Here is a 25857-nt window from a genome sequence, read left to right as displayed (position 1 = left end):
CGGTAGACCTGACCTTCATTTGAACGTCAACACCATCACCCAATACCCCTTGTTTTTTTTCACGGGCTAGTTCAACTTCCGTATTTCTGAATTGTTCTACTCCCTCTCCACGATGTGACCGCTGAGGTCTCATGATGATAATTCTATCCTTTAACACTTTATAACTACTCTTAGTTTCCATTGATTTTCCTCATTATTATTATCAATGAAAACATAATTAGCAATATTATATTAGATTTCTGCCCCTAAATCCTACAAACTGGACCTTTAACTCAAGGTCCTCTTGCTTGCTTTTTTTTGTGGAATGTTCAACCATATATCTGTATATCTGTGACAGCAGGTCTGTACCCAAGCTTTGCGGCTCAGGACCAGAATCAGAGAGAGAAACTGAGCTTCGGAGATGAATACTTCAAGCAAAGCGAGACTAAGACAAAAAAAAAAGTGTGTGAAAGCCTCGGGGGCTGTGATGATGAGAGCGCATATTATCATGTGAGGGTTTCGGGGATCAAAGTTAGCGATCAATGGCAGACCTCCAGTGCAGTACAGATGCCACGAGAGATAACAACGCAGACTTGAAACATGGAAGCACATGATTGCACATTTGGGACACATACAGAAATAGAAAGAAAGAGCCAATTAGGGCCAGGCTTTTGCACTTTGAGGTTCTTTAAACCAGATGAACTTAATGATACCCAGTGATCCAGTTAGTGATATCCACTCGGTTGTCTGTGCAGCACTGTTTTGTTTCTTACACCTGAGGGAGTGGTCGATTGCCCCTCAAAAATGGAATTTGAAAAATTGTACAAAGGATTTTCTTCTTCTTCTTCTTCTTCTTCTTGCAGATTCCCCCTCTAGAGTTTCAGTCGTTAACCGCGCCAGCAGTTTTAAGCCGGAAGCGTGTGTGCGTCTGCTGTTGCACGTGTTTCTTTGTTGCGGCTTTGTGCAAGAATGTGCCAAGATCACCGGAGCAATATTGTAAAGCACTTCTCCTTATCTAATTTATAGATGACTCAGGGTTTGTCCTTGCGGGTGTCGTATCACGTTGCCTGGTCAATTAAATTTGAGTTTCTTTTACTCCGCCATCAAATTACATTCATATCCGCCCACACGTGGAGGACGTATAAGTCTGCTGTAAACGTGTGCTTGCAGTCCGAGGTGTGGAACTACAGCAGGGAGCCGGCTCGCAGCGGATGGACATGGAATAAACAGAAGCACAGAGAGCAGCAGGCACACATACGATGACAACATATGTACAGTTCAGAGCTCTTCTTCATTCTGAGCAACAAACCCTCCCTCCAGTTATTTTACTTTTTATTTCGGCTGACAATGCTTCGCGCTGCAAGTTTGCGTGTGTGTATAATATCACGGTCCTGCAGATGAGTTTTGTCAACTACATTTACTTTTAGGAGACCAGTTTGTCTAAAGCGACTTACAGTAATTCATACACTGATGGCAGTGGCTGCCATGCAAGGTGCCGACCAGCACATCAGGAGCAGTTTGGGGTTCAGTATCTTGCCCGAAGACACAGACCAGGAGAATCGAACCAGCGACCTTCAGATAACAAGACGCTAGCTCTAGATCTGAGCTGAATTGAGCACTGTGGTCGCTGTTTACTTTTTGTTACTGTTCCAAAGTTCCCACACTACAGTAGCTAATCAAACAAATGTGTTTGTTACTTCCGCTTCATTCAACAATTATTTGCAAGTTAGGCAGATAGAAGTGACATCTGGCCTCTGCTGATGACCATGAAATTCAGTGCAGCTCTGCAGTGTGCCCGGTCAGGCGTAAACACTGCTAAACAATGGCAAATAAGATAGACTAGTCTACTATATAGCCATGGTTTGCTAAGCTAGCAACTTGAGGGAGGTCTTCCTTTTGAGTCAATATTTGTTTTTAGTTTAGAAAAAGGTACATGAGATCCAAGTAAGGGGAACGGAAATAGAAGTGTGCCCCCCCACCCCCAGGTTGTAGGGGTTTTAGCCAGTGCAGTTCAGGGCTTCAGTGCTCACATCCCTTCTACAATGTTTGGTCATTTTTGATTGATTTTTGGGGACTGTGGTCTTGTCGCATTCTTGGCTTCTGGTCACACCTGTCATCTCAACAGTCCATTTCTTTGCATTTTCTTTGCGTCTTTTCTTTTGTTCCTTTCCTTCCAAATATTTTGGGCTAATCAGTTGTTTTTTAAAGCACGCATTTTTAAAGCTGTGATAATCAATATGTTTAATCAACAGCAGCTCATATTATGATGTGCAACGTGAAAGGGATCTTAAATAGTTCAAAAACCAACGAGACTGAGCAGTCAGCAGCTCCCCTGAGCTCTGTGGAGAGTTCCAGATCATCTTTTTTTTTTTTTTTTTTTTTTACAGCCCACAACAGCACTGCTTTGGCTCAGTCTCACACCTTTAACACGTTCAGGATGATATACCTACTCTAATCTGTCTAAATGGTGTCATCTAACTGTCCAGTTGCCAAAATTGAGATAAGAAAAGCGAGGACTTGACAAATGTATTGCTGCGTTCTTCCAAGTCTGCATTAATTATTACTGTGTGCTCAATTTGAGCAACAGCGAGATATTTTAAAACTTTGTTTTCCTGTGTTTTGCCTCTCAGGCAACAGCCTCTCAGAAGGCTGCCTTACCTGATTCAAAGAGGTGGTTTGGACCACAGCCAGCCTGAAAGAAAGACTGCAGTTACTGCTCAGGGCTGAAGAAAGTGCTTTCTCCTCCACTTGTTTAGGGCTGAAAACAACAGACTTATCCTCAGATTATATTTTCTGTTGATATTCTCCGAACAGTGTGAAATCGAACGTCAATCAAAGGAGAGACAGGACAGTTCTTTTTATAGCAGAGCTGTAATTAGGCGACACTCTACTTATCATAAAGTTACAGCTACATGCACAAGTATGCACGACATTAATTTGTGACTGATGGACCTCAGGCGCCCTCCCGAATGCTGAAACCAGACCTACCCCTCTCGTTAGCATTTGTTTTGTTTTCCCTTTAAAAAAAAAAGCTGCGATAAACCCAGCACCACCTGCTCAGAGACAAACAGCAGACAGAGATGAGCCGGAGAACAGAAGAGGAGGCAAGTATTTCCCTCAGGAGCTGAGACCAAAACAGAGCTAAAAGGAGAGTGAACGTCGGACACCGTAATGAAATGTCAGACGTGTGACGCTCAGCTTGTTTGATGGCTCTGGACCAAAGAGGGCAAAGTAAATATTTCTGCCTTAGCATCATGCCCTGTTATTTATGAGTCAGGTAATGTGCGTATGATCGCTGCCAACTAATCCTGCCGGGGAACACAGGTGGCCCACCGAGACATGCTCAACGTATAAAAGAACGTAGCACCACCAGGTGGTTCATTTTTGAGGATTTAACATTTTTGGCTGATAACTCACGAGCCATGTGGGAGAAGGAGAAAGATTTCTGCACAGCGGTCTCATCGGATGAAGCTGAGTGGATTTATATAGGCCACATTTTGCCCTGGGAATTAATTAATTTATTTATATACTCTTTTGATTAAATCAAGCCCGACATATGATATAGCTAACCGTCTGTTTGACAGGCTCTTCTGGTCAGGACCAAATTTGGAAATGTTGTGTGTACAGCCACACTGCACATGGCTGTCAATTTTCATTTTCAATTTTCATCCCCAGCGGACGCTACAGTAACAATAAAATTTGCCACTTCTGCAATCTTGTGGTCTTCAAGAAGACGGAAGTTGGTGAATGAGCTCTCCATGAGCATGGGCACGATATATTAAATAGTGCCATCAAGCAGCCATTTCTAAAGATAAATATAAAATCTGTTTGTGTCACATTTCACATGTTTTTAAATTTAAATGAGCGCACTGATCGTCACAACAGACTCTCTCTATGAGCAACAGTAAGATATCTGTATTAAAAGTATTATTTGTGTATTGTTGGGTTTTTTGTGTGGTTATTTTCAAGCATGTTTGGACTTGTTTCAAGAGAATTGTTATGGTATAATAAATGAATCAATTACTTAGCTGAGTTTTCAGGGGTGATGTAAGTCCCTTTTGAAAGTATTCATGCATGTCACTTTCTTAAGTGATGGATATGTGATTGGAAACAGAGCTCTTTTCTGTCGCGGCGCTCTGCTTGCTGTTTGTCAGGACACTCACGGCGACTCCTTCGAGCGGGTTTTTACTCAGTCCGTTCTTGATGGGGCTCTCACACATTCCAGGCATGTGTGACCTCGGCCACACTGATGTCGCCCTTGGAGGGATGCGAACGGGCTGTCGCGCGTTTTCCCCGAGCGAGTGGAATTCTTCTCCATTTGAACTGCGGTAATAAGAAAAATTGAAATCTCTCGAGAGATTACAGGCTGTTCTGTCATTTGGTCAGGGACAAATGCATCTGTTTGATATATTCTTTCGGTCCCAGATGAAAATAATGGAATTCATGAGATATTTTTCTTCTCATTCCCAGTAGCTAGGACTGTACCTCTTTGTGTCTCGCACAGCTGTCCTGCCACTGAAGTGACCCTTCTGCACTTCAAAAAATTGTCATTTCAGTCTCCAGTTCCTATTCAGATTTATATTACACTGACATCATGTCGGCCCCCGGAGTGCGAAGAAAATCACTGATGACATTGGCTCGGTGAAAAAAAAACTTTGGAAGTTTAAGAGAGAACACTCGAGGAAATCTTTTCCCCCGCTTCGTGCTCCTCGCTGAGCAGCTCCTCAAGCTGCACACTTCCAGCACGATTTATCTGGCTCTTTCATTTCCAACCAACACCATCTAAACTGCTATCAGGCTCCCATATGAAACATCCCACTTCTCTTATGTAACACCCTTTGCCAGTGGAGTACTGGCGGTTTTCAGCCACATGCATGGGTGTTTCACTCCATTAAAAATCTGTAGGAGCGACGGCCTCCCCGCTCCCACCGGTCCCAGAAGTGTTTAAAATTAAATACAATTATGTGTAACATTGATTCGATTGCCATAATTGTACATGGTTCTTCCGTGTGGTCTGTCCTCGCGAAGCCGGTGAGTCATGTTGATTAAATTCTAGACGCTGTTTGGACGTGATGCTCCGCTGTACATTCAGTTTGCTGCATCTGCTTGAGGATTGTGACTCACTGTAAGGTAGGAGTGGATGTTTTGTTATAGCACAGCAGGTGTGGTTGGAGAATGCGTTCGTTTTTCCAGGCCTAAAAATCCATTCCAGTGCCCGCTGTGGTTTTTAAAATGACTCATCTGGAAGATCTTGATAAATAAACTATATGGTTCTGGCTGGGTTTTTTTTTTTTTTTTTTTTTTTAGGGGGGTCTTTTATTACTTTTTCAGTGCCTTGGCAATCTTCTCTCAGTGTGTGTGTGTGTGTGTGTGTGCTGATGAGAGGTTGCTGCTGTAAGTGCTTGAGCATACACTTTAAGAAAATGACTTTTAACTGCTTTAAAAGTGTGTAATTTCTGTCATGGCACTAAAAATAACTTCCCAACGTTCCCCTCATTCATCGTTACGCCCCAGTCGATTGTACTTTAATAAAGGCTCAGCGGCAGAGGTGAATAAAGGCGAGGCCTGAGCCGTACCATCTAAATAAAGGTCACTGGTCTGTAATTGGTCCTCAGGTCTCCTGATGAGATCTGAAAGAGAGAGTGACCCCCGTTGATTCCGTCCCACTCCCACTCCGTTTAATTGCACATGCTCATTTAAAAAGGCCGTTCTTTATAAAAATGTGTCCCTTCCTCGCTCGGGAATTTGTCGACACGCACATGGCGACAACGTGACGAAGCAGTAATCTGCCGTTTTGCAATTTAGATTCACAGCCGTGAGCATGGTTATGTGCATTTTAAAGGAACAGTTCACCCAACAATGGACTGCACCTTCATGCAGATGGAGAGTCAGGTAAAGTGTGGTAGTCCACCAAGCATTTCTGGAGCTTCACAGCAAAACAGCGCTGCAGCATCCTCCTAAACGACGGGTAACTGTAGATGGGGACTTGTTCTGAATTGTGAAAAAACAACAAACCATAAAAAGTCCCCATATGATGGTTCCATACAGCACGTCCAGTGACAATCTGCCGATACACCCAAAATTGATTACGCCCTTTTTAAGCTCCTGCCAATCATGTCAATAATGTCTTTTCAAATCAGTGTGGGATCTCTGGGCCTCTGGATACTTGGCTTACCTTCTTACGTTTGAAAGAAAATCACCATCTATGAAATGGGAAACACTACTCCGGAAATGTTTTGCGCACTTCAAACGTTCACCTGACAAGAGCATGTGGGGAATGGATAACAGCAGAATTGTCATTCTTGGTTGAATTTCCCTTTAAGGGAGCAATGTAATACCCTCTTTTGACTGCGGGATGATGCCAGCAGCATGAAATGTCAGTAAAAAAAAGAATCTAAAACTGCACCCCACACTTCCTACTGTACAGCATATGGGCAGAGCTAGAGCTTTAACCTGATATTTCCCTCAGGAGTTGTTAGAGATCAAAACAGAGCTAAAAATGATAGTTTATATTGGACTTGTGGAATTAAATTCTCAAAAAGGATTGCTGCTCAGTGTGCGCATGGTAAAATGAGGAACCGCCTGCTAACACTGTATCATCTTTATAAGATGGTAATAAGTTGGTGTTTTGGTTTGGGATTCAATTTGTTATTTTGGGCAAAGAAACATCCCCACGTGGACTTGATTTTTAGAATCGGGGGGGGATCTCTGCCATTCCAGTTAAAAGCGATGGCTTGCTCTTTGCTATTGCGGCGCCTCTTTGTGATTTAGGCTCTTAAGAAGGCTGGATTTTCACGGAGAAAAACCCTGCCAGGTGGAGAATATCTCTCTATATTGGCTCCCAACCACGCGGCTTTGTCGTCGCTGCTCCACTGAGGTTCAAGAAATGGCCTCCGAAGGTTCGGGGCTCTCTTCCCTTATCCCTCTCTTGGCAGGAGATCAATAGATTAGTGGGGGGGGGTTGTGTGCCCACCATACCTCACCTAAATTGTTGTGTGAGAGGTGCATCTATGGGGGATTTCTGACAGTCAAGCCCATAAACCCACCACATCTTCTCCAGCGGAAATCGGCCACCGCCTGACTGTGTTGGACTCAGATTTTCCACTCAGCTTCTGTTTGCCGAGCAATCACCTGTCCGCCTCATCTTCTTACCTTCATTGCGCCTCGCTTTCTTCACCCATTTCTCCAGTCTCCGTCCCCTCTCACTTCACCTATTATTCTTATTCCACCTTCCCTCCCTGTGCTTCTCTTTAATATTCAATTTTGTCCTCCTCCAGTCCTCCATTTCCAGCTCCATCCCCCTCCTCCACCACCACATGCTCCTGCCTCCCGACCACCTCTCTGTCTCACCTCACCGTGAGCAGCTTGTGCCCTCAGCCTGTAAGTAAGCCCGTGGCATCCTGTCTGTGTCTGCCTACTCTCTGATTATATTTTCCTGCAGCGCAAATCCAAAAGGGAGGCGGCAAGAAATCCCCTGTCGGAAAAAAAAAAAAAAAAACCTTCACACAGGTGACTCTTGCTGTCAGCTTGCTCAGCCTTAGCCGGATGAGTTCGAAAAGGAAACTCTGGCGTTTTCAATTACAGTAAACGCAGCGACAGGACATAAATTATATAATGTAGGAGGGATTGCTTGCAAGTACATACGTGCAGCCTGGAGATTACATGCTCTTTACGTTCCGCAGCAATCCGTTTAAAAAAAACTCATGGAGGTGAATTATTTGATTGCGCACATGGTGGTTAAAGTGGTTCGACCTCCTCTGGGCCAGATAAATATTAATACACCAATTTCTGATTTTCATTACACACAATTATCGCTGTTAAACCCGACACAACGCCGTTGTAAACACATTAACATCAGGTGACTGGGCCTCCAGGAGCTGAATTAATAGTGCAGGTATCTCCTTGCTCGTGTGACTGACACAGGATCCACAGCAGATTGATGGCCGCCTCGTCAGTTCGTTTTTTAATCCCCTGGTTTGTCACACTGCGGTGAATTCTACTTCAGCCACATCCTTGACATTATGTTGCATTGCTTCTTGCCTTGTTGTCTTATTTAACAATTCACAATTTTTCCTCATAGTCATTTTCATCCTTGCACTGTTAATTTTAGCAGCAATTTCAGCTTTGGTCTTCAGAAAAAAAACACGTATTAGTTTGAGTCATGTTTTAGTCATTTTAACCCTTCATCGTTTACTATGGGGTACTATCTTCTGGTTTGGTGCTTCTAGACTCTCCAAATATTATTGGACCAATTGTCCAAACTGACAGTAAAACGAGTCATTTTGTAGCAGTTTTGAGGCTTTTATTAATGTTTCACAGACGTGTTTTTCACAAAGTCCCCAGTGCATCACATGATGATGTAATTGTTCGACTCGGCCACGACAATAACTATCCTCAAGGCCTGGCGCTCTTTGCGGGGCTTGAGCTCGACGATGACACCAGACGTCTTCTTTGCAGAGTAAAAGTTATGGTCAAGCCTACTGTGTTAAATAGTCTTCCTCCTGCCATCCACTGTATGGGAACATATGTCATCATGGTATTCAATGGTGTGTGCGCTGTCTTGAGTGAGTGAGAATGGGACATGCAGCAAATCAATATGTGGCGGCCGATGTTAATATTGTGGCAGACCACCGCAAATAACTTCATGTGTGGGAAACACTTCTATTCTAAATCTAACTTTACAACTTGTAGACAGATCAGTTCATAGAAAATGTATTGTAGTTGTTTAGCAAGATTTGCTGCTTCAAAAATCACAAAAGTGGTGTTCATGTGTGAAGATTATCTTTCTGAACATAATGTGTAAGTATCACAAGCTTGTGTTTGCTACAGAGCTTATTTTCTGCATTCCGTCAAAATCCAATAAAAGAATCCTACAGGCTTTTTGTCGAGGGAACCAGGGTGATGCCAACTTGCGAGTTAACCTACAAAATATGCCATTCCTGCAACACTCTGTTTGAAGATTTCTTGGCGCGGCACAGTTTGATCAGGCTGTTGTGCAGATTGTACTAACATTACCATCAACATCACACTAGTGCTAAACAATCTATCCATAAATATGCATACCTGGCCCTGGTGCTAGGAAATCATACACAAATAACTTCCAGAAGAAGCGGCTGTGTCGTCTCAGAAACAACAGTTTGACTCCACTGTAATTGCAATGCAAAATTCAAAGCTCTGGGCAGCATTGCAGCGCACTGGTTCGTGCTTTAGACCCCTACATTAAGAGGGCCTTTTGGTGCAGAATTTGCATGTGCTCCTCATGTTTGCGTGGGTTCTACGCTGGCTTCCTCCCACAATCCGAAAAATGGTTAATTGGTTACTCTAAATTGTCCGTAAGTGGGAATGTGAGTGCGAATGGCTGTTTGCCCCTATTAAGTCAGCCTGTGGTGAAGTGACTATGTATTCAGGGCGTACCCAATTGTCAGCTGGCGTTTCAGTTAATGGATGGATTGAAGTTCAAGGCTCACTCACAAGAAGATGCCAAACTAACGTTAGCTAACGCATTAACTTAGCCAACATTAGCCTTCAATTTAGGCTCATTCATTCATCATTTCGCTAACATCACTTGCTAGCAAATTTGTTACAAGCTGACATCCCAGTAACACTGACTTAAAGTTAAAACTTGGACTCAGCTTGTCATTAATTGCAGGGTGGTGCACCTATTTATTTGCAGTCCCCGGGGAATCTCCTTTTGTTGCGTTGTCTTTTACTCACTGCCAAGTTCTAAATTCTCTGCAGATCTATTTTTTACTATCTGACCAAATCCATTTTTTTGGTTGTATAATAATAATAATCATGATGTTGATAACTCAACATCTGCAACTGCTGTGACAGACTAGACCCTCACTACCTTGCATACTGAGATGTCTGCTAGATTACCCAACACTTTAGTTGCGTCTCATAGACAAAAAGAAAAACATGTATTTTGAGTTTTTAGTAACAAAGATTGTTTTTTCCTTTGTCATTGTCTTGTCTTAATCATGGAAATGCGATTGTTGTGAACATTTTTTCATCACTTCATGTGGGAAATCCTTGATAACGCTGGCTTTGGATGTGCAAAATTTAAGTCTGTTATTTTCTACTGCTTCCTTTAATGTGTAGCTTAATGACTACAGTGTGTTATTTGACATTTTCCTGGGAATATTGGTAGTTTTGCATATTAACAATGTTGTACATTCCAGTGACAATACATCCTTTAAAGGGCTGAGTGAGGTAGTTCTCAAATGTCTACATTAACGTACGTTTGAGTTCATGTTTTTTGTGCAAGTTAGAGGTGTTTATAGACGAGGCACATTTTTTTAACACAAAAATGAAACTGGACATTGTATTTCATCAGTCTTTTATCCAGCGTGCAAACAACAAGAGAAGGCGTGGGGGCAGCACAGAAGGTGTGGGGGCTCCACTTCCCCCTTAAAAAAATGTCTGTTCCTGTTTGTGTATGATTCGTGCTCAGTTCAGAGTCACCTGCGCACCTGTCCTGCAGCCAGACTGCTGTCAGGACTTGTAGTTGGAGTCGGGTTCAGAGTAAAGTACGAATTGCCTTGTGATTATGCCGCTCCGTGGCTGACCAGATGGGCTCCATCTTTTCACTTTCCATGAAGCAGGCAATCAGCCAGCTTCTCCGGACGCTGCCGACACTGATGTAGCCTTGGCGCAGATTAGTCTGAGTCCACTGTCTAGCTGTGGTGCTGTTACTCTGCAGCCAGGGTAGATGTAAAGATCCTGTGACTTCGCTGCTCTATCTCAGATAGAGACATACACTCTGCCTCTTGAACATCATTATTTTAGTTGTCGGGGCAGAGAGAACATTGGGGTGTAACTTCGATACAAGCAGATCTAATCTCTGGAGTGTGTTTGCCTTGAATGTTTTTGTTTCTGTAATTTAATTGAAGGCTAACATTCAGAAGCTGATTAACTTGTAAGTGATGCACAAACCCCTTTCCCTTATTGTTAACAATCTGACAAAGAGATGTTTGTATTTCTTCTCAAGATGCAATGCCCGAAAGGTCCGCTGCCTGCTGCCCCTTTCTCTGTTATCTCCCCCCTGTTAATTGCTCATTAGGAGGGAAAATGTGGTTTTAATCATCCAGACAGTCTGAAGTTCATTAGAGCTAATGTCCAAACTTCACAGAGGCACACAGCCGCTGATGGTGCCCGTCTAGACACCAACAGCAACACTTGGCCTATTATTAAAACATCCCATAAGAGCCCTCAGTGAGTGTTCTTTGTTTGCATATGCATGAACATAATCCTAACATGACAACATGATAAATCTCTGAGTTATAATTGGGCTGCCTCTGCTGTATTCAGGCAGAACACTCGAAGCAAAATTTCACTGCAGGAGACAAATGTAATGTTTGGTGAACAAACCACAGCAGGATTTTGCAAACAGGAAAGCACAAATGGCTAGTCAGGGGACCCATACATTAACTACTCAAAATCACTAGGACTACTTTTTGTTTTTTACAACTATACTAAGAGTCTAACAACTTTGTGAGCCTGTAATGTCAATATGAAGCCAAACCAACCAAGCTGAGGTCCCAAATTAGTTTATGGCCCTGAGCAGTCTGGGTAAAGTCCAATATAAAAAGAAAATCAGACACAAATGATGTGCAAATGCTATGCTGGTAATAGAAAGCATTCCAACACATTCCCAGTCCATTTTTTAAATAATGAGTTTTCTTCCAGTTTTTGAAAATGTGCAGTTTTTATTTTCTATTCTAAATATTAACTGTAATATTTCAGTTTAGTGTGTTAGCGTGTAAACAGTTACATTAAGTTAAGGTTGTTGAGAATGTCATTCATTCTGCAACTATTTGGCCATAAACCAAAATGAATATAGGTAGCATCACCAGTTAGCATGATTCATCCTCTGGGGAACACAGATGTCTTTACCAAAATGTTGTACCAGTCCATCTGGATCCCCACACGAGTAGGATTCATCCTCTGGAGACCATGATTGTGTGCACAGATTTTAATGACAACAGTTGGTGAGATATTTTACTCTGAACCAAAACAGTCATGCTCCTGGTGTAACTGGATGAAAAGTGAGGATGATTTTCTGTGGAACATGAATATCTTTACCATTTTGTGCCAGTCCATCTGGGAGGGGTATCTGACTGGATGAGGATGCTAGATTAAAAGTGAAGGGATTGCCAGCACCAATAAGATTCATCCTCTGGGGACCATGATCGTCGCAACCAAATTTTATGACAGTCCTTCAGTTGTTGAGACATTTTACTCTGAATGGAAACTGTTGACCCACCTAGTGGAAAAATCTGAGGAATTTCAAAGTCAATGCGATTCATCCTCTTGGGAACATTAATATGTTTTGCTATAATTGTGCATGGAGATATCTGACTGGATGATGGCACTTGATGAAAACCTCAGGGACTGCCAACATCCGTGGGATTCAACCTCTGGAGACCCTGACTGTCCGTACCAAATATTATGACAATCCAACAACTGTTGGTATATTTCACACTGAACCAAAATGGTGAGCTTACTGGTGGAGCTGGAGGGAAAGCCAGAGGATCACTAAAGCCAGCATGATTCATCCTCTGGGGATCATGAATGCCTGTTCAAGATTTCATGGCAAGATATCAAACAGTTGCTAGGAATAACGGCAATGACGTCCCTCGCCCACAACGAACAGGAGTCATAATTACTATGGCTGTGTGAACATGTTGTTTTGGGGACTTGTTATAACTACTGATTCTTTGTTTTTCCTCAGAGGACAGTCATCATGAGACCCAGACTATATGTTTCATTTATTCCCTAGAAAAAGGCCTCATACACAGTTGTTCTGCCTTTTTGTAATTATAGATATTAATAGGCAGGGAGAGACCTGTCTGAAGGTGGTGACAACATACCTGCAAGGCAGAAAATATCTAGATTGATTACTCCTTCACTGTTATGTAGGTATACTTGGAGGAAAAATGAGAATGAGCCCCCGAAAGAAATTCTGTGTTAATATGTTTTCATTATCCTGATGTTTAACTCCGCTTTTGTCTTATTGATTGTGTTTATTAAAGATTAAACACAATTAAATCCTTTAATTGTCTCTAGTTTCCAGTCTGACAATGGTGTTGCAAGGTTTTTGTTTTTGCTTTTTTTATAAAGAAATTATCAACATTGCTTCCAGCTGAGACAGATCTGATAAAAATTAGTGTGGGTAGCATTGATTTTCTTACCTGACAGTTTTGATATCTCTCAGGTGCTGCAGGTGCCAACATGTAGAAAAACAACAACAACAAAAAAAAAAAAGCATCAGACCAATTGCTAAACTGAACATCTACCTTTTTTCCTCTTTTCATCACGCTTCCCCCTCGGCTTCTTCTCCTCCTCGCTTCCTTCCAGTGGTCGTGTTGTATTTGCAGGCGGTGGGAACCAAAGAATGGAGGGAGGTAAGTTAAGTAACCTTTTGCTCTCTCAACATTTATATCCAATGTCTGTGTCTACCTGTCTGCCAGATGTGTGCATTTCTTTTAGGAATTTAATATAATGAGTATTAACTTTCAAGACTTTCAGCCAGGGCTGAGCGAGGGGGGTTATTAAGATGAAGTCCGGAGGCAACTCACTGCAAGCCCTTGAGAACATTGTTGTAGAAAATTGAAAGTGTCAACCTCTTCACTTGCCCACACAAGTGTAACCACCACTGTCTGAAATAGACTCAGGAAGGGAAGGAAACGCTTCATATGCTTGACCCAAGCTGATGAATTCTTAGTAACGGTTAAAGAATGAATAAATGAAATTGATCCCATTATACTAGGTGTTTGATGATAGATAAAAACGAATTCACATCATGACTCAGGGCTGGGAGATTCCTTTTCGGCCTCATCAAATATGCATCGTCCGCTCCGCTCAGCTTCTTGCTGTCTCGCCCTCGGTGACTCTTTTTTAAGGCGAGGTCATGTGACCTTCCATTCATTGCTGCTCCTTTGAATTCCTTCCCGTCTTTCAGCAGCGCCCGTCGGCTCGAGGACACATTTCCATGTCATCTCTTAGCCCTATTTCCCCTCAGCTAATTTGCCTATGACATTCTGCCTTTAGTCGATGTATTTGCCCATTTGCAAATTCAAAGTCAACACTGTTGTGTCGTCGGGGGGGCTCCGCTGATCCCCTCGTTCCAAGACACCTCACACCTTTTCTTCCATGTGGCAGGGCTTAATCAAAAACACGGCGTGAATCGCACTGCAATCAGCGGAGTAAACATCTCGCTGTCAGCCGTACACATAGACACTATGAGCAGGTAATTGCGCTTGAATAGAATCCTGACAAAATCCTCTCTTTTCATTTGACATCATGTTCTGCATTTGCAAAACTCTTCATAATTTGTCAATGGATGTTTGTTTAAAAAAAAAAAAAAAAAAAGGCATTAGCATTCCATATTGGCAAGCAATGACTGATCCCTGCAAATAGCATTAGTTTTATTCAACTACATCCTAAGGGTCTAACAGGATGTCTCCAAATAGCCCATCTTCAGCCTTTCACAATAGACTTGCTTTTTTGAAGTGGTTTGTGTACAGCTGCTCTTTTATGGCTGTTTACTGTTCCCGCTGCATCAGGCTGTGCAGAATATATATATTTTTTTATCACAAGCAGTCCCAATTTCCGCTGCCCATGGATACCATCCTCCACTTACACGCTCCCGCAAATAATCATCGTGGTTGCCAGTGGAGGACTACAAAGACCTATCTGTGTGATTTCATGCTGTAAAACCAGAATAAAGGCCTGACTCACTGCAGCAGCAAACCTTTGTGGGGAAATCAGTGCTTTTAATGTAACTGGCATGTTAGTGCATTCACTTGTTGAGGTAAAGTAACTACTTGGAAAGTTTATCTAAACTTTCCATATAGTTTAAAAACTAACCATCTCGATGGTGCTGGAGAGCATGGATGTATTATTTCAACCTGGGTTGGACCTGTAAAGCATTTGCCCCATAGACCTCCATCATAAAAGAGAAGACATCTGTTAACATGTCACTTCAAACTCTGTTTTCCATTATGAATTTTTCATCCTTGCAGGTTTCATATTTATAAAAAATATGGGGCCAAGAAAAGTTACTGAAAAATCTGTGCCATCATCACAATCTAGTCTATGGGCCACATTGCTATGAAACGTAAGTTGATATAGTATATTCAGTTGATTCTATACCCTGGAGGTAAACCCAGAAGCTAGAAAACTTTTGCTGGATGCACCAGACTAGTAATTCTCATTGGACTGATTAGGTGCCATCTAGATATATGCTCCGAAACGTGGGAATGTTAAGCCTATAAGCTCCGCCTTATGATCAAATCTCAATTTAGCCTCTGCTGTCGGAGTATAAAGTAGTGTACAGTCACTTGAGACACCGTACAAATGAATCTTATGAATACACGGTGTTAACTTAGTTGGCAACCAAACTAACGATCTTGTTTAGCAACAGGCTCACTGTCAGTTATTAGCTCTGAGAGCGTTTTCCCCCCTACGTAATAAAACTCTTTACTGCATTAAGCAATTTGCGATCCAGTCAACGAGATGCCAAGAGGGACGGACAGAGTAAGAAAAGTGCCAGGAGCTACTGACTGACTAGCATTATCCTGTCCCTGCTGGCTAGAATAATAACAGTTAGCCCACCGGCTTTGAGAGTTCTCTGTGTCACCAAAACTTCCAGGACTAAATATTCTGAGAAGAACTTCAGATGGATTTTGCTCTGCAGCTTTCTGGTGTGAGGTCTGATTATTTTCAGGTCCTCTTGTTTGAATTAAAGGTCCCAAAAGAAAAATGTTCTTAATCTGTTTCTCACTATCCCACATAAACACACAATGATCTATTTAAATGTGATTGTTATATTTAGTAACAACTATAAAAGAGTTCATTAAGAGTCATACTCAGAGAGGGGAGTAATATACTTTGAACTCACATTAGGCTACTCACATTAGGCTACTCATTATCCTCTCGATTTGTAAATGGACATTCATGTATGTAGCACTTTCTGGTCTAACGACCACTCATAGCAGTAGACAGCACCTGTCATATTCACCCACTCACACACACTGATGGCTGAGGATGCCATCCGAGTTGCTGACCTTCTCATCAGGAGCGACAGAGCATTTCCAAACTAATGCACCCCACGAAATTTCTATTCCAAGCCATCCTCACACACATTAGCTGTCGAGAGCGATCTGGGGTTCATCGCCAGGACATTCCGATGCGCAGTCGGAGCCAGGAATCGAACCACTGACCCTCTGACTATTGGATGACCTGCTCTACCTCCTGAGCCAGAGCCAATGTTATTATTATAAACCTGAATACATGTTAATCTGGGTTCTTTCCAGGTGTTGAGTCAACGTGAGTCCCACAAAGGTCATGCTGGAAAACACAAACAAAGTGCTAAGTTCAGGGTCAGTTCACTTCATTCTGCAGCCTACAGTACACCGTGTACAATACATGTTGTGCAGTCTTAGTACTGCCGTACTTTTACTGCAATACCTGTTCAATAAGCTTTTAGACACAGCCAGTTCCCAGCATGAGACCTGCAGATTTCCTAGGCAACAAACCTACAATAAACTGCTTCAAACTGAGTAAAGCGATGGATGTAAACCTTATGCAAGTCAACACACAGCAGCTGTACACATCCACACACATGGGAAACAACTCAAAGCACAAATCCCTCTTGTGTGCACCAATGTTGCTATTATTTAACACTGCATTTCTGACACTGAATGATTGTTTCACCTCAGAGGTTACAAAAAATTGAAGGGTTACATTACGGATATTTAAAAAAACCCCCCCAAAAAAAAACCCTACGGTATTTGTAATAGACCCATCCGACAGGTCTCCATAGCCTGTGCTGTAACCAATGAATGTCTTGCAATCTGCTCTGTATACTCTTATTTCTTCCCCAGTAACAAAGCAATTCCCCAGCCTTCACCCACAATGCCCCAGCACCTATTAACCAATCACGCCTGAGTGAGATTATAAACCAAAGGCCCCCAGCCCTAAAATTAGAAACACTACAGGGAAATATCACGAGATTTTCCCCTCAGGTCGGTGTGGCAGGTAGTTTCTGAGGTCCAATACACTCCCCTGCGAGGCTTTGGTAATGGATAGGCTGGGGACGCAGTTGATAGCACGGATTATGTGCACTGGACACTAAAGACATGAGTAGAGGTATTGAGGCTGGGGTGAGCCAGTGCCAAGATCAATAGCTCATTACACGGTGCTGTCGGGCCAGGCCACGGAGGCGAGGCTGGCAGTCCACCGGGGGGATTACTGGTGTGATTGTCACGGAGATGGAGGAACGACGTGGCCCGGGAGGGGAGGCTGGGAACGGAACTGTGTGGGTTCGCAGGGTGGAGAGCCGGTGCGAATGTAGCTTCCTGATTTCTCTGGGGACGCAGATTTAGCACACAGCACAATGAAGCCCAGTGTGATCCACTGTGGTCACACTTTTGCAGAGGACATTTGTATTTATGAATTCCAAACCCCCTTTTTTTAAAAAAAAATCTTACAATGCTAATATCATGCTGAATCTCATTAAATGCATCCTCTCTTCTCTCCAGGTCTTCTTGCTTATTAGCCTAATAGCATATTTTGACTCGTTAATCAGTGCCGCCAATCGGGGGCAATTATCATTTTTGCTCTATTTTCGTAGTTTGGCAGGACAGAGGTCATCGACAACACGAGGAATCCAGATTTCGTCAGGAAGTTTGTCCTGGATTTCTTCTTTGAGGAGAAACAAAACCTGAGGTTTGATGTGTGAGTATTTATTTGACTCTTTCCGAATCAAATCTGAATTCATTAAACTGTAAACTTGGGCACATTCTACTACGTCAATACATCAATGTGGACCCAGAGTAACCAAGCTTAGTTTAGCAGTAGCTTTGATTAAATCTGAATGATTTCTCGCTCTGCAGGTGTTGAGTTGATTCTGCCTGATGAGGATAGATGAACAGGCCAATCACTGCTAAAATTAGGTGCTGGGATGCCACGGAGGGAGATATTTTGGAAAAAGGCCTCTTACTGAGGCCACTTGATAGCCCCACTGATTAAATTAGTGTGTGTTTACCCACTTGGTTATTCTGTTCAGTTCACCTGTTCTCATTAATCAATAGCAGAGAAAGATCACTTACATGCCTCTGTAGCTTTAATCAAGGCACAGACGTGCACTCACTGCTCAGTGGGGTCCGTGGAGCAGCAGCTTGTATACAGTGTGAAAGACGGACATGAAAATGGAACAGGAGCATTGTTTGTGGTGATGCGATTAGGCTGGTGTTGTGCATACTTTAACCTAAGAGCGTTCCTCCTGCTATGCAAGGTCATTCCAGATTTTCAGTCCACAAACAACAGTCTTTTTTTGTAAAACAAACAGATGCTACTCTCTACAGTAAAAACTGACAGGCTGCTCTGACTTAAAAAAAAAAAAGAGATTACCTTAAAATAACCAGGTAAATTACACCAACAATATTTAAGTTACATTTTTTCAGCTCATACACTGAAATGTATTTTACTTGGTCTAAAAACTAAAATTCTTACGTATTGTACCATTAAAGGTGGATTATGTAGTTTTGGGGAAGACATTTTAATCAGAAATCACTGATTTTTTTTTTTCTTACTAAAACCAACTAAATAAACCAGCTCTCTTTGTTGTCACGACTGAATAAACAAACTGACCTTAAAGGACAAAACAGTTCACACCATTTCACTTTGTTTATATGTGGCGGACCCTGCCACCTTTCTAGCTTCAGACAGTGTTCTTGGACCTTATTTTCCCCTGAGGATAGCTTGTTCATTCACTTGTGGGAAATGATTGCATACTGCAAATCATTACCATTGTAAAAACTAAAATTCAGACTTTTAATTTCTTCTCCAAAACTACATAGTGCCACTTTAAGCAGAGTCAGCTTTCACTTTCATTACTTTGACTGATTCTGGGCTGCTTTTAACTCAGCGTTTCCAAAAAAAAAAAATAGATTTAACAGGTAGGCTAATGATGAAGAGTGCTTGACAAGTTATTTAAGAAAATATCAGTTGCATTACTTGTTATTTACAGTGCCACTTCATGACATTATCATCCCTACTGTACGTTTAAAGAGTTAAAAAATGGAGAGAAAGGTGAGAGGGTGGAAGCAACTCTCATGTCTGTGTTAGGTATGAGGTTGAATTGTTATGCTTCAAATAGCAAATGCAGCAGAGGCAGGTGGAACTTGTTCTTGCAAGTTATGTCCACCAGCACCTCCAACGATAGCAGTGTACATGATATTTCCGTTTCATTAAACCTCTACACCAACCAGAATTGAAGTTAAGTTCTGGAGGTTTTTTCTTTTCTTTTTTTTTTTTTTTTATCTCTGCAACTGAGAGGACAAACAAATAAACAAAAACACTTCCCCAAATCTTGAGCGATTCCTTGAATTGTTTTATTAATCAGCAGAAGTAGGTGAAATGCTTGTTTCCTGAAAAAGGAGGTTGCATTTCATCAATGGGACTCTCAGTGGAGTTCTAGCCCCAAATTCAACTGAGCATATTCCAAAAAACATGAAAGGGTAGCACGTCTCGGATTTTCAAAGCGAAGAAGGACAAAATACTCACATTTGACTTGTTTATCAGGCTCTGAGGGGGACTCATTTATTGTGACCTTCATCTTATAGATGTTTTTTACTTTTGCTCTCGCCACAAACTGGCTTTCAGACTCAAGTGGGTCAAAGAACATAATATTTTTATCATTTAACTTTTTATGGGCTTCGCACCAACAATTAATCTCGTCTTGAATACATATCTGTCCGTCTTCGTCAACACCTTTGATAACGTCGGGTTTGCAGCAAGAGTTTTTAGCGCTAATTTTCCCTGCCGAAGTCATATTTAGTAATAGGCCTGGGTTTAAACTGCGTAAAAGCTCTGACATAGTCCTCAGGGAGTTGGATTGTGAAGGAAGCTGAGTGAAGTGCGGGTTCACATTGTGATTGTGAGGTAAAGGGAACATTTTCTTGCTGTCTGACGTACGCAAAACAATTCAACAATTCATTTAATTTAACTGGCAGTAAGTGTATCTTGTTCTTGACTTTGCAATGTGAGATGTCCCAGCTGACCAAACTCAACAAGCTTCAATCCAACACATCATCGTATCTAGAAGACTGAAAAGAGCAATTGCCAGTGACTCCCAAGACAATATATATATATCATAGTTCCCAACAATACACAACTCATGCTGCCTTCCTTCATCATATGGTTTCACTTAGGTTTAGGAAAACATTGCGGCTTGCCTTAAAATGACTACCTACTTATGTGAGTGCAGTTACAAACTTCCAGGTACACACTTGATGTGATAAATTGTTTCTGACATTAACCCTTTAAACCCCAAAGTCCCCCAATTTTATCTTTATACTGCTTCACCTGACTTCCTCCTTTTGCGGGCGTAATAATGATTACGCCCACCAGAGGTCACCTCCTAACAAAAACTGTAAATACAGATCATCCACTCGCAGTCGGCTTATGGTTGCTTTTCCGGTGAGGACGGCCTTCTCCGGACATTTATCTCTTCCGTGAGACGTCTCTTTTTTGTTTAAATGCGTAAAAATAAATGCGGATATTTCATCTTCATAAGCAACCAGGGTAATTTTTTTTTTTTTAAGGTATTTGCTGACCGTCAAAAGTTAGTATAGCCCGGATGATGGTGCAGTGCCACATACCACTCTAGAAGTCGCAAACTTACAGTCAGTTCTTGAAAAACTCCTGAAACCAGATACATACGAGTCACCAGAAAGAGCGAAATTTGTGCATCTGAAGGCGAACAGCTCCATCTCTGTCACGACTAATCCTGGTGGCTCTGAGCATGGAGCTGCAAATCACAAATTCTCCCAATTTCATCACCCCATTTTTTTTTTTTTTTTTTTTTTTATCGCAGGTACAACGTGGACTCCAGAAGCTGTAACATTTCCAAACACGTGAGTACGCTATGTCCAACTCAAATGACAGTTCTGACTCAGCGCTGACATCTCCCGTCAGCCCTCGAATGTACCATGTTGTATTCAGCGCTGCTGAGGCTAATTTGCAGTGAACGACTGAAACGGCTCGTGATGATTCAGCATGAATAAAGTCTGTTATTTTGTCTACTCTATTATTTGGTATACTGTGAACCCGTCTAGTGACACTCTTTTCTTTCTTCCTACCAAATGAACTTGTGGGAGAGCAGAAGGTGAGTGCTGTATTTGCTGAATGTATTATCCTCATGGGTGCTGGCACCACAAGATCCTTCATTCATTTCACCTTTTATTTCCCACTACATTTCAGCATCCCCGCAGGAGACTTGAGTGATTTTCTTTTTGTGTCTGTACGTGTGTGTGTGTGTGTGTGTGTGTGCGTGTGTTTCATTCACTTTAATTTTATTGTTTTCTTCTCCCCCTCTTTTCATCTCATTTCACCAAGGACGAACACCAACTGCTCCCATCCAGAAAGCCTCCCCCGTAGTGTTGTGCCTCATTTTGTCTGTCTGCATTTTACCGCGCGCCCAGGTAAAGCCACTTTCAGAGCTCGACTTCAAAGTGAAAGCAGATGTTGTTGTTTCAGACGGCGTAATGCGGCAGATTTTGCATGTCAGGGCATTTTACAGGGAGCTACACGCGTTGCGGGTTTTGTGGGACTCACACCTACACCTGCTCGCGCCCACACGCGACAAACATCAACGCGTAGTGCTCTGCCCTCGGTGCTGTGCTGTTTTATTGTGTTGTGTCATCTCCCTGCTTCTGTTAATGCTCCCATATGTCTTTCCCTGTAGTTTGTGGGCTGGTGGTAAACTTCAGAATCTGTTGCTCAATGAAAACGCGGGTTGAACGGGGAAAACTATTTATTTCTCATTCACAGTGTGGCCTTTTTGAGAGTTTTAATATTTACAACGTTAATGAAGTGAGCATAGAATCTCGGATTTTTTTCGTCTACCCTCTAAAGTTGGGTTTATTTTGATCTATGTAGTTTTGGAGAAGAAATGAAAAGTCAGAATTTTAGTTGTCAGAATATTTATGAAGTAATGATTTTCCACAAGTGAATAAATGAGCTGTTCTCAGGGGAAAATAAGGTTCCAGAACACTGTCTGAAGCTAAAGGGGTGGCAGGGTCCGCCACATGTAAACGAAGTAAAACGGTGTGAAATTGTGTTGTCCTTTAAGAGTTGGTTTATTGAGTTTCAGTCAGTGAAGATGTTTCTCTTCTGATTAAAAGTTCTTCCCCAAAACTACTGATTGCCCCTTTAACAATAATCAGTCAACGAACGCTGGAACAATGCACCTCGCTGGGACTTCCTGGGCTTCATAATTTATTGTGTGCTTATATAAAAGGTGGGATTAAACATTAAACCGAACTGTTTAACTTATTATGACACTTCAATAAGAAGAAAAATCACTTTAATGGAATTTTAATAACTTTAATATCTTCTACCATTTTGGAGTCTTTCATAATATCCACAGAGCCTGTTAACTTGAGCATTAACGTTGTTTATTAGAGCACATAAGGGGCAGAAATGTGTAGAGTCATTAGTTTAGTGTTCATATTTTATTGGGCTGGTACCCCTGTGCTAACTCATGAGCTCATATGTTGGAAAAAGTTTAAGAGCTCCTTGAATAAATGAGAATAAGTCACCAGAGGCCAAACCGTGGGGGCCTCAAAGTGTAGAGTTAAGAGTTGCACCGTGACTGCGTCATCAAAGGCATTGTTAAAGAAGCGGTCCGCATTTTTTCAGCATTTCTTAGATGCAAATACAAGGACTGAATCCCGTTTTAGCTGCAGTTGTTCCTCCTGTTCGTACGGGCGATGACGAAAAAACAAAAAACATTCTGTAAGAAAGGGTCCAACAGTTTAAGGGGGGGTGTCTTTCAAAGTTCCGGTGTTTCAGTCACTTTGTCACACCTCAGCACGGAAAGACGGCTCTCTCTTCGCCATTTGTCTGACACAGACTGCTGAAGCGTCACGTCAGCTTCAGGTGAACGTTGGGATGCATTTCAGGGGCTGTGGACTTTTCGCCTCATCACTTACAGTGCATTAAACCAAACACGAACACCCGCTAGGATCTGGTCCTGAGCGACACATCGCTCTGCAGGTGTTCCTCTTTTTATACATTCAAGGCAGCAGCATAAAATAAAGAATCTGTTTATTGGAGAAAAATACATATATTAATATACCCAAGTGCAGGGTGAGTCGTCAACATTTTAATGATTTTCCAGGAGGTAACAAACTGGAGCATGGCGTATGTGATAAGAACACCTAAACAGCTGTTAAGACGATATTTCTCGATGTATCTGTGCCCCTCTCTGATTGGTGGTTAAAACATTTTTAATTGGTTAAATTTATCATGGTGATTAATCGATTAATTAATTGATATTGCGAGACGTCTCACCCCTTAGCAACTTCCATCATCAGCTCCTTAAAAAACAATCTGTCGAAGTGTTATGGATTAAACACACCTTCACTATCTTCTAGATGTACTGTGATGAGGTAGAGGACCTGCTTCTTTCTGCTGTTCCATGTTTTTCCGGCGCGTTTTGTGAAGAAGAGAGCGTGACGCACAAGGCAAAAAAAAATAAAATCAAAAAAAGTAACAGAGAGGCAAAACTCATCCTCTGGCAGTGGGAAATGAGTCAGTTGCTGTCATTTGCGGGTTTACCCACGTCTGAAAGAAAACCTGCAGTTTTTTTAGAAAAGCATTAGGAGGGGAGGAAAGATTACAGCGAGTGCTTGATGCCAGACTCCTTCAAGGTATCAGCAGGTTCTATTCATGTTGCTTTCCCGTCGGTGAGAGTCTGCCTTGAACCTGGGCTGCCTCTTGGCCCTGTCATTCAGCTAACTCTCTCTCCCCTGTCCCCACAGGACTTTCTGGGCCAGACCTTCTGTACCCTCGGAGAAATCATCGGCTCCACAGGGGGTCGGCTGGAGAAGACCCTCTCGTAAGTCCCCCCCCCCCCGCACCCGACATCCTATCATCCTGTCACATGTGTCAATAAGAAATGACTGCTCTTTCTTTGTTCAAGCATTGATCAAAATAATTAATGCACATAAATAATCTCAACATAAAAGGCCGTCAAAGTGAGAGTGAAATGAGTGTGTCGTCGCCGTCTCTCCTCTCGTGTTTATTGATGGCCACGGTGGAAAACAACACGATGTGAGTCATCTCACTAATGCGATGTGAGATTAAATGGCCTCATCTTTTATATTGTTGGATGAGAGAGAGCGAGAGGGCAGATCAACCTGTTGCATCACTGCACGCCGAGCTGCCGCTGTTGTTGTTGAGGTCGTATATTATATCATGCACAGGAGCGAATGAGGCGGAAATATTTTCGTCGAACGTCGACACAAATCTGAATACCGAGGGACGTATTCTGCTCGGTTACACGTGGATGGAAGAAATCAATCTTTTATCGTGTTGCAAAAAGGGGAAATACAATATGTACCCTACTTGTGTTGCCTCTCTGCAGCGTTAGATAACACACTGTATTTTGACGAGCGAAGAGAGGAGTCAGAGAAGTCATGAGCCAAATTTGAACCCATCTTACTGCGGAAACGAGGTATTCCCCCATGTCGGCCTGCATTCTGTGGAGCTCATCATGAAGGGAGCGGGGAAACAATTCTTCACAGCAACACTCATCAAAGAGCAGAATTTGCATCAGAAGCTGAGTAATATCAGCCGAATCGAGCCATACTGCGGCACAGCGGCTCGTTTACCTGCAGGAGTTAAAAGCGGCGTGATTAGATTGGGTGTCGTTTTCGGTGTCTCATTTGTGGCTGAGCAGATTTTAAGAAAATTTAAGCCTCGTTTCAGAAATAATCTGTTGACTGGGCAAGTTTATCGAGTCAGAGAGCTAGAGGGGCACGAGGAGGTGGTTGGTACTTTGCGAGGTTTTGTTCGTGACGGAGTCGGCTGAAGCGCTGCCTCGTTTCGAGCGCTCCGGGTGGGGTTGTGCGCTGCTCAAGTTGACGCCACAGCCTCTTCTGGAGAGGTTGACCGAGCAAGCAAGCTTTCAAGACATGGCCCGCAAAAGACCTTTTCCAAATGTGAGATACCTTGCGAGGTCATATCAATCAATCTGTTAATAATTTATTTAATATTTTTGTCTTAAACTCTCCCTCTTATTTTCAGAATCCAATCCAAGGAGTTGATTCAAAAAGTCTTAGTCCGTTTGCAATGAGAAAAAAAAACAGAGGAACAGCAGACAGGAGGGAAGATCATATTTGTTTGACCTTTTGGTGCTGTAGATCTTGAGACGGCACAGGTTGTTGTATTTTCAAAATTGCACTATGCCGCTTTTCTGTTTGACTTCCTGTCTGGCTCGATCAGCTCTCGGACAGCCGTGAGTGTTGTTCATATATTTCACTCTAGACCAGACAACTGATCAAGCTGCCTTGCAATCCCAGAACTTAACATCTAGCATGGCTTATGGTACTCAAGGTTCACCAACTAGTTCATCCCAGAGCTTTCAACCACACCTTAGTCTTGCCACTGCCCACTTTTCAGTTGTCTCTGCTATCCTTCAACCAAAGTTGTACTCTTCAACTGTCAAGCGATCGATCTCCATGACAGCTGACCATCCACGATGAATCTCTTGAAAAGCAATTGAAAGCTCTGCAGAAAAGGGAACTAAAAGAAACTGGAAGCTTTTTTGAACGTCCTTCTGCTGCCGTTTCAGTGTCCACAAGTTAACTTTCAAACTTGTGTGTTTTATATTCTATTTGTATTTCCACCAGACTTTCTTGTTTCTGTCCAAGTGTATAATTTACACTCCCCAAAGCTTGCTTGGCATTGCTGGTGGAGTTTAAGCTCAACCAGCAGCTCTGAATATAATGCAATACTTGTATGTGTAAAACTCCAATCAGTGAACAGCGAGTCCTTATTGGTTTGTGAAGTTTTTTGTTTTGG

At 42.3% G+C, this 25857-nt stretch overlaps 1 protein-coding gene across 1 annotated transcript in view; it reads left to right on the top strand.

Moving 5' to 3' along the window:
* The window catches only part of LOC119023523 (copine-9-like), an 88397-nt gene that overhangs the window by 12678 nt on the left and 49862 nt on the right, over positions 1 to 25857 (top strand). The window contains exons 3-7 of the mRNA XM_037105535.1: positions 13339 to 13385; positions 17618 to 17721; positions 20864 to 20903; positions 21152 to 21154; positions 23814 to 23890. Coding sequence (XP_036961430.1) covers positions 13339 to 13385; positions 17618 to 17721; positions 20864 to 20903; positions 21152 to 21154; positions 23814 to 23890 — 271 coding nt within the window. The remainder of the gene's footprint in view (positions 1 to 13338; positions 13386 to 17617; positions 17722 to 20863; positions 20904 to 21151; positions 21155 to 23813; positions 23891 to 25857) is intronic.

Source organism: Acanthopagrus latus, chromosome 7 (genome assembly GCF_904848185.1).
Source record: "Acanthopagrus latus isolate v.2019 chromosome 7, fAcaLat1.1, whole genome shotgun sequence".
Taxonomy (NCBI): domain Eukaryota; kingdom Metazoa; phylum Chordata; class Actinopteri; order Spariformes; family Sparidae; genus Acanthopagrus; species Acanthopagrus latus.
The sequence above is the reverse complement of the archived record's forward strand: the minus strand, read 5'-3'. Positions and strand labels throughout refer to the sequence as shown.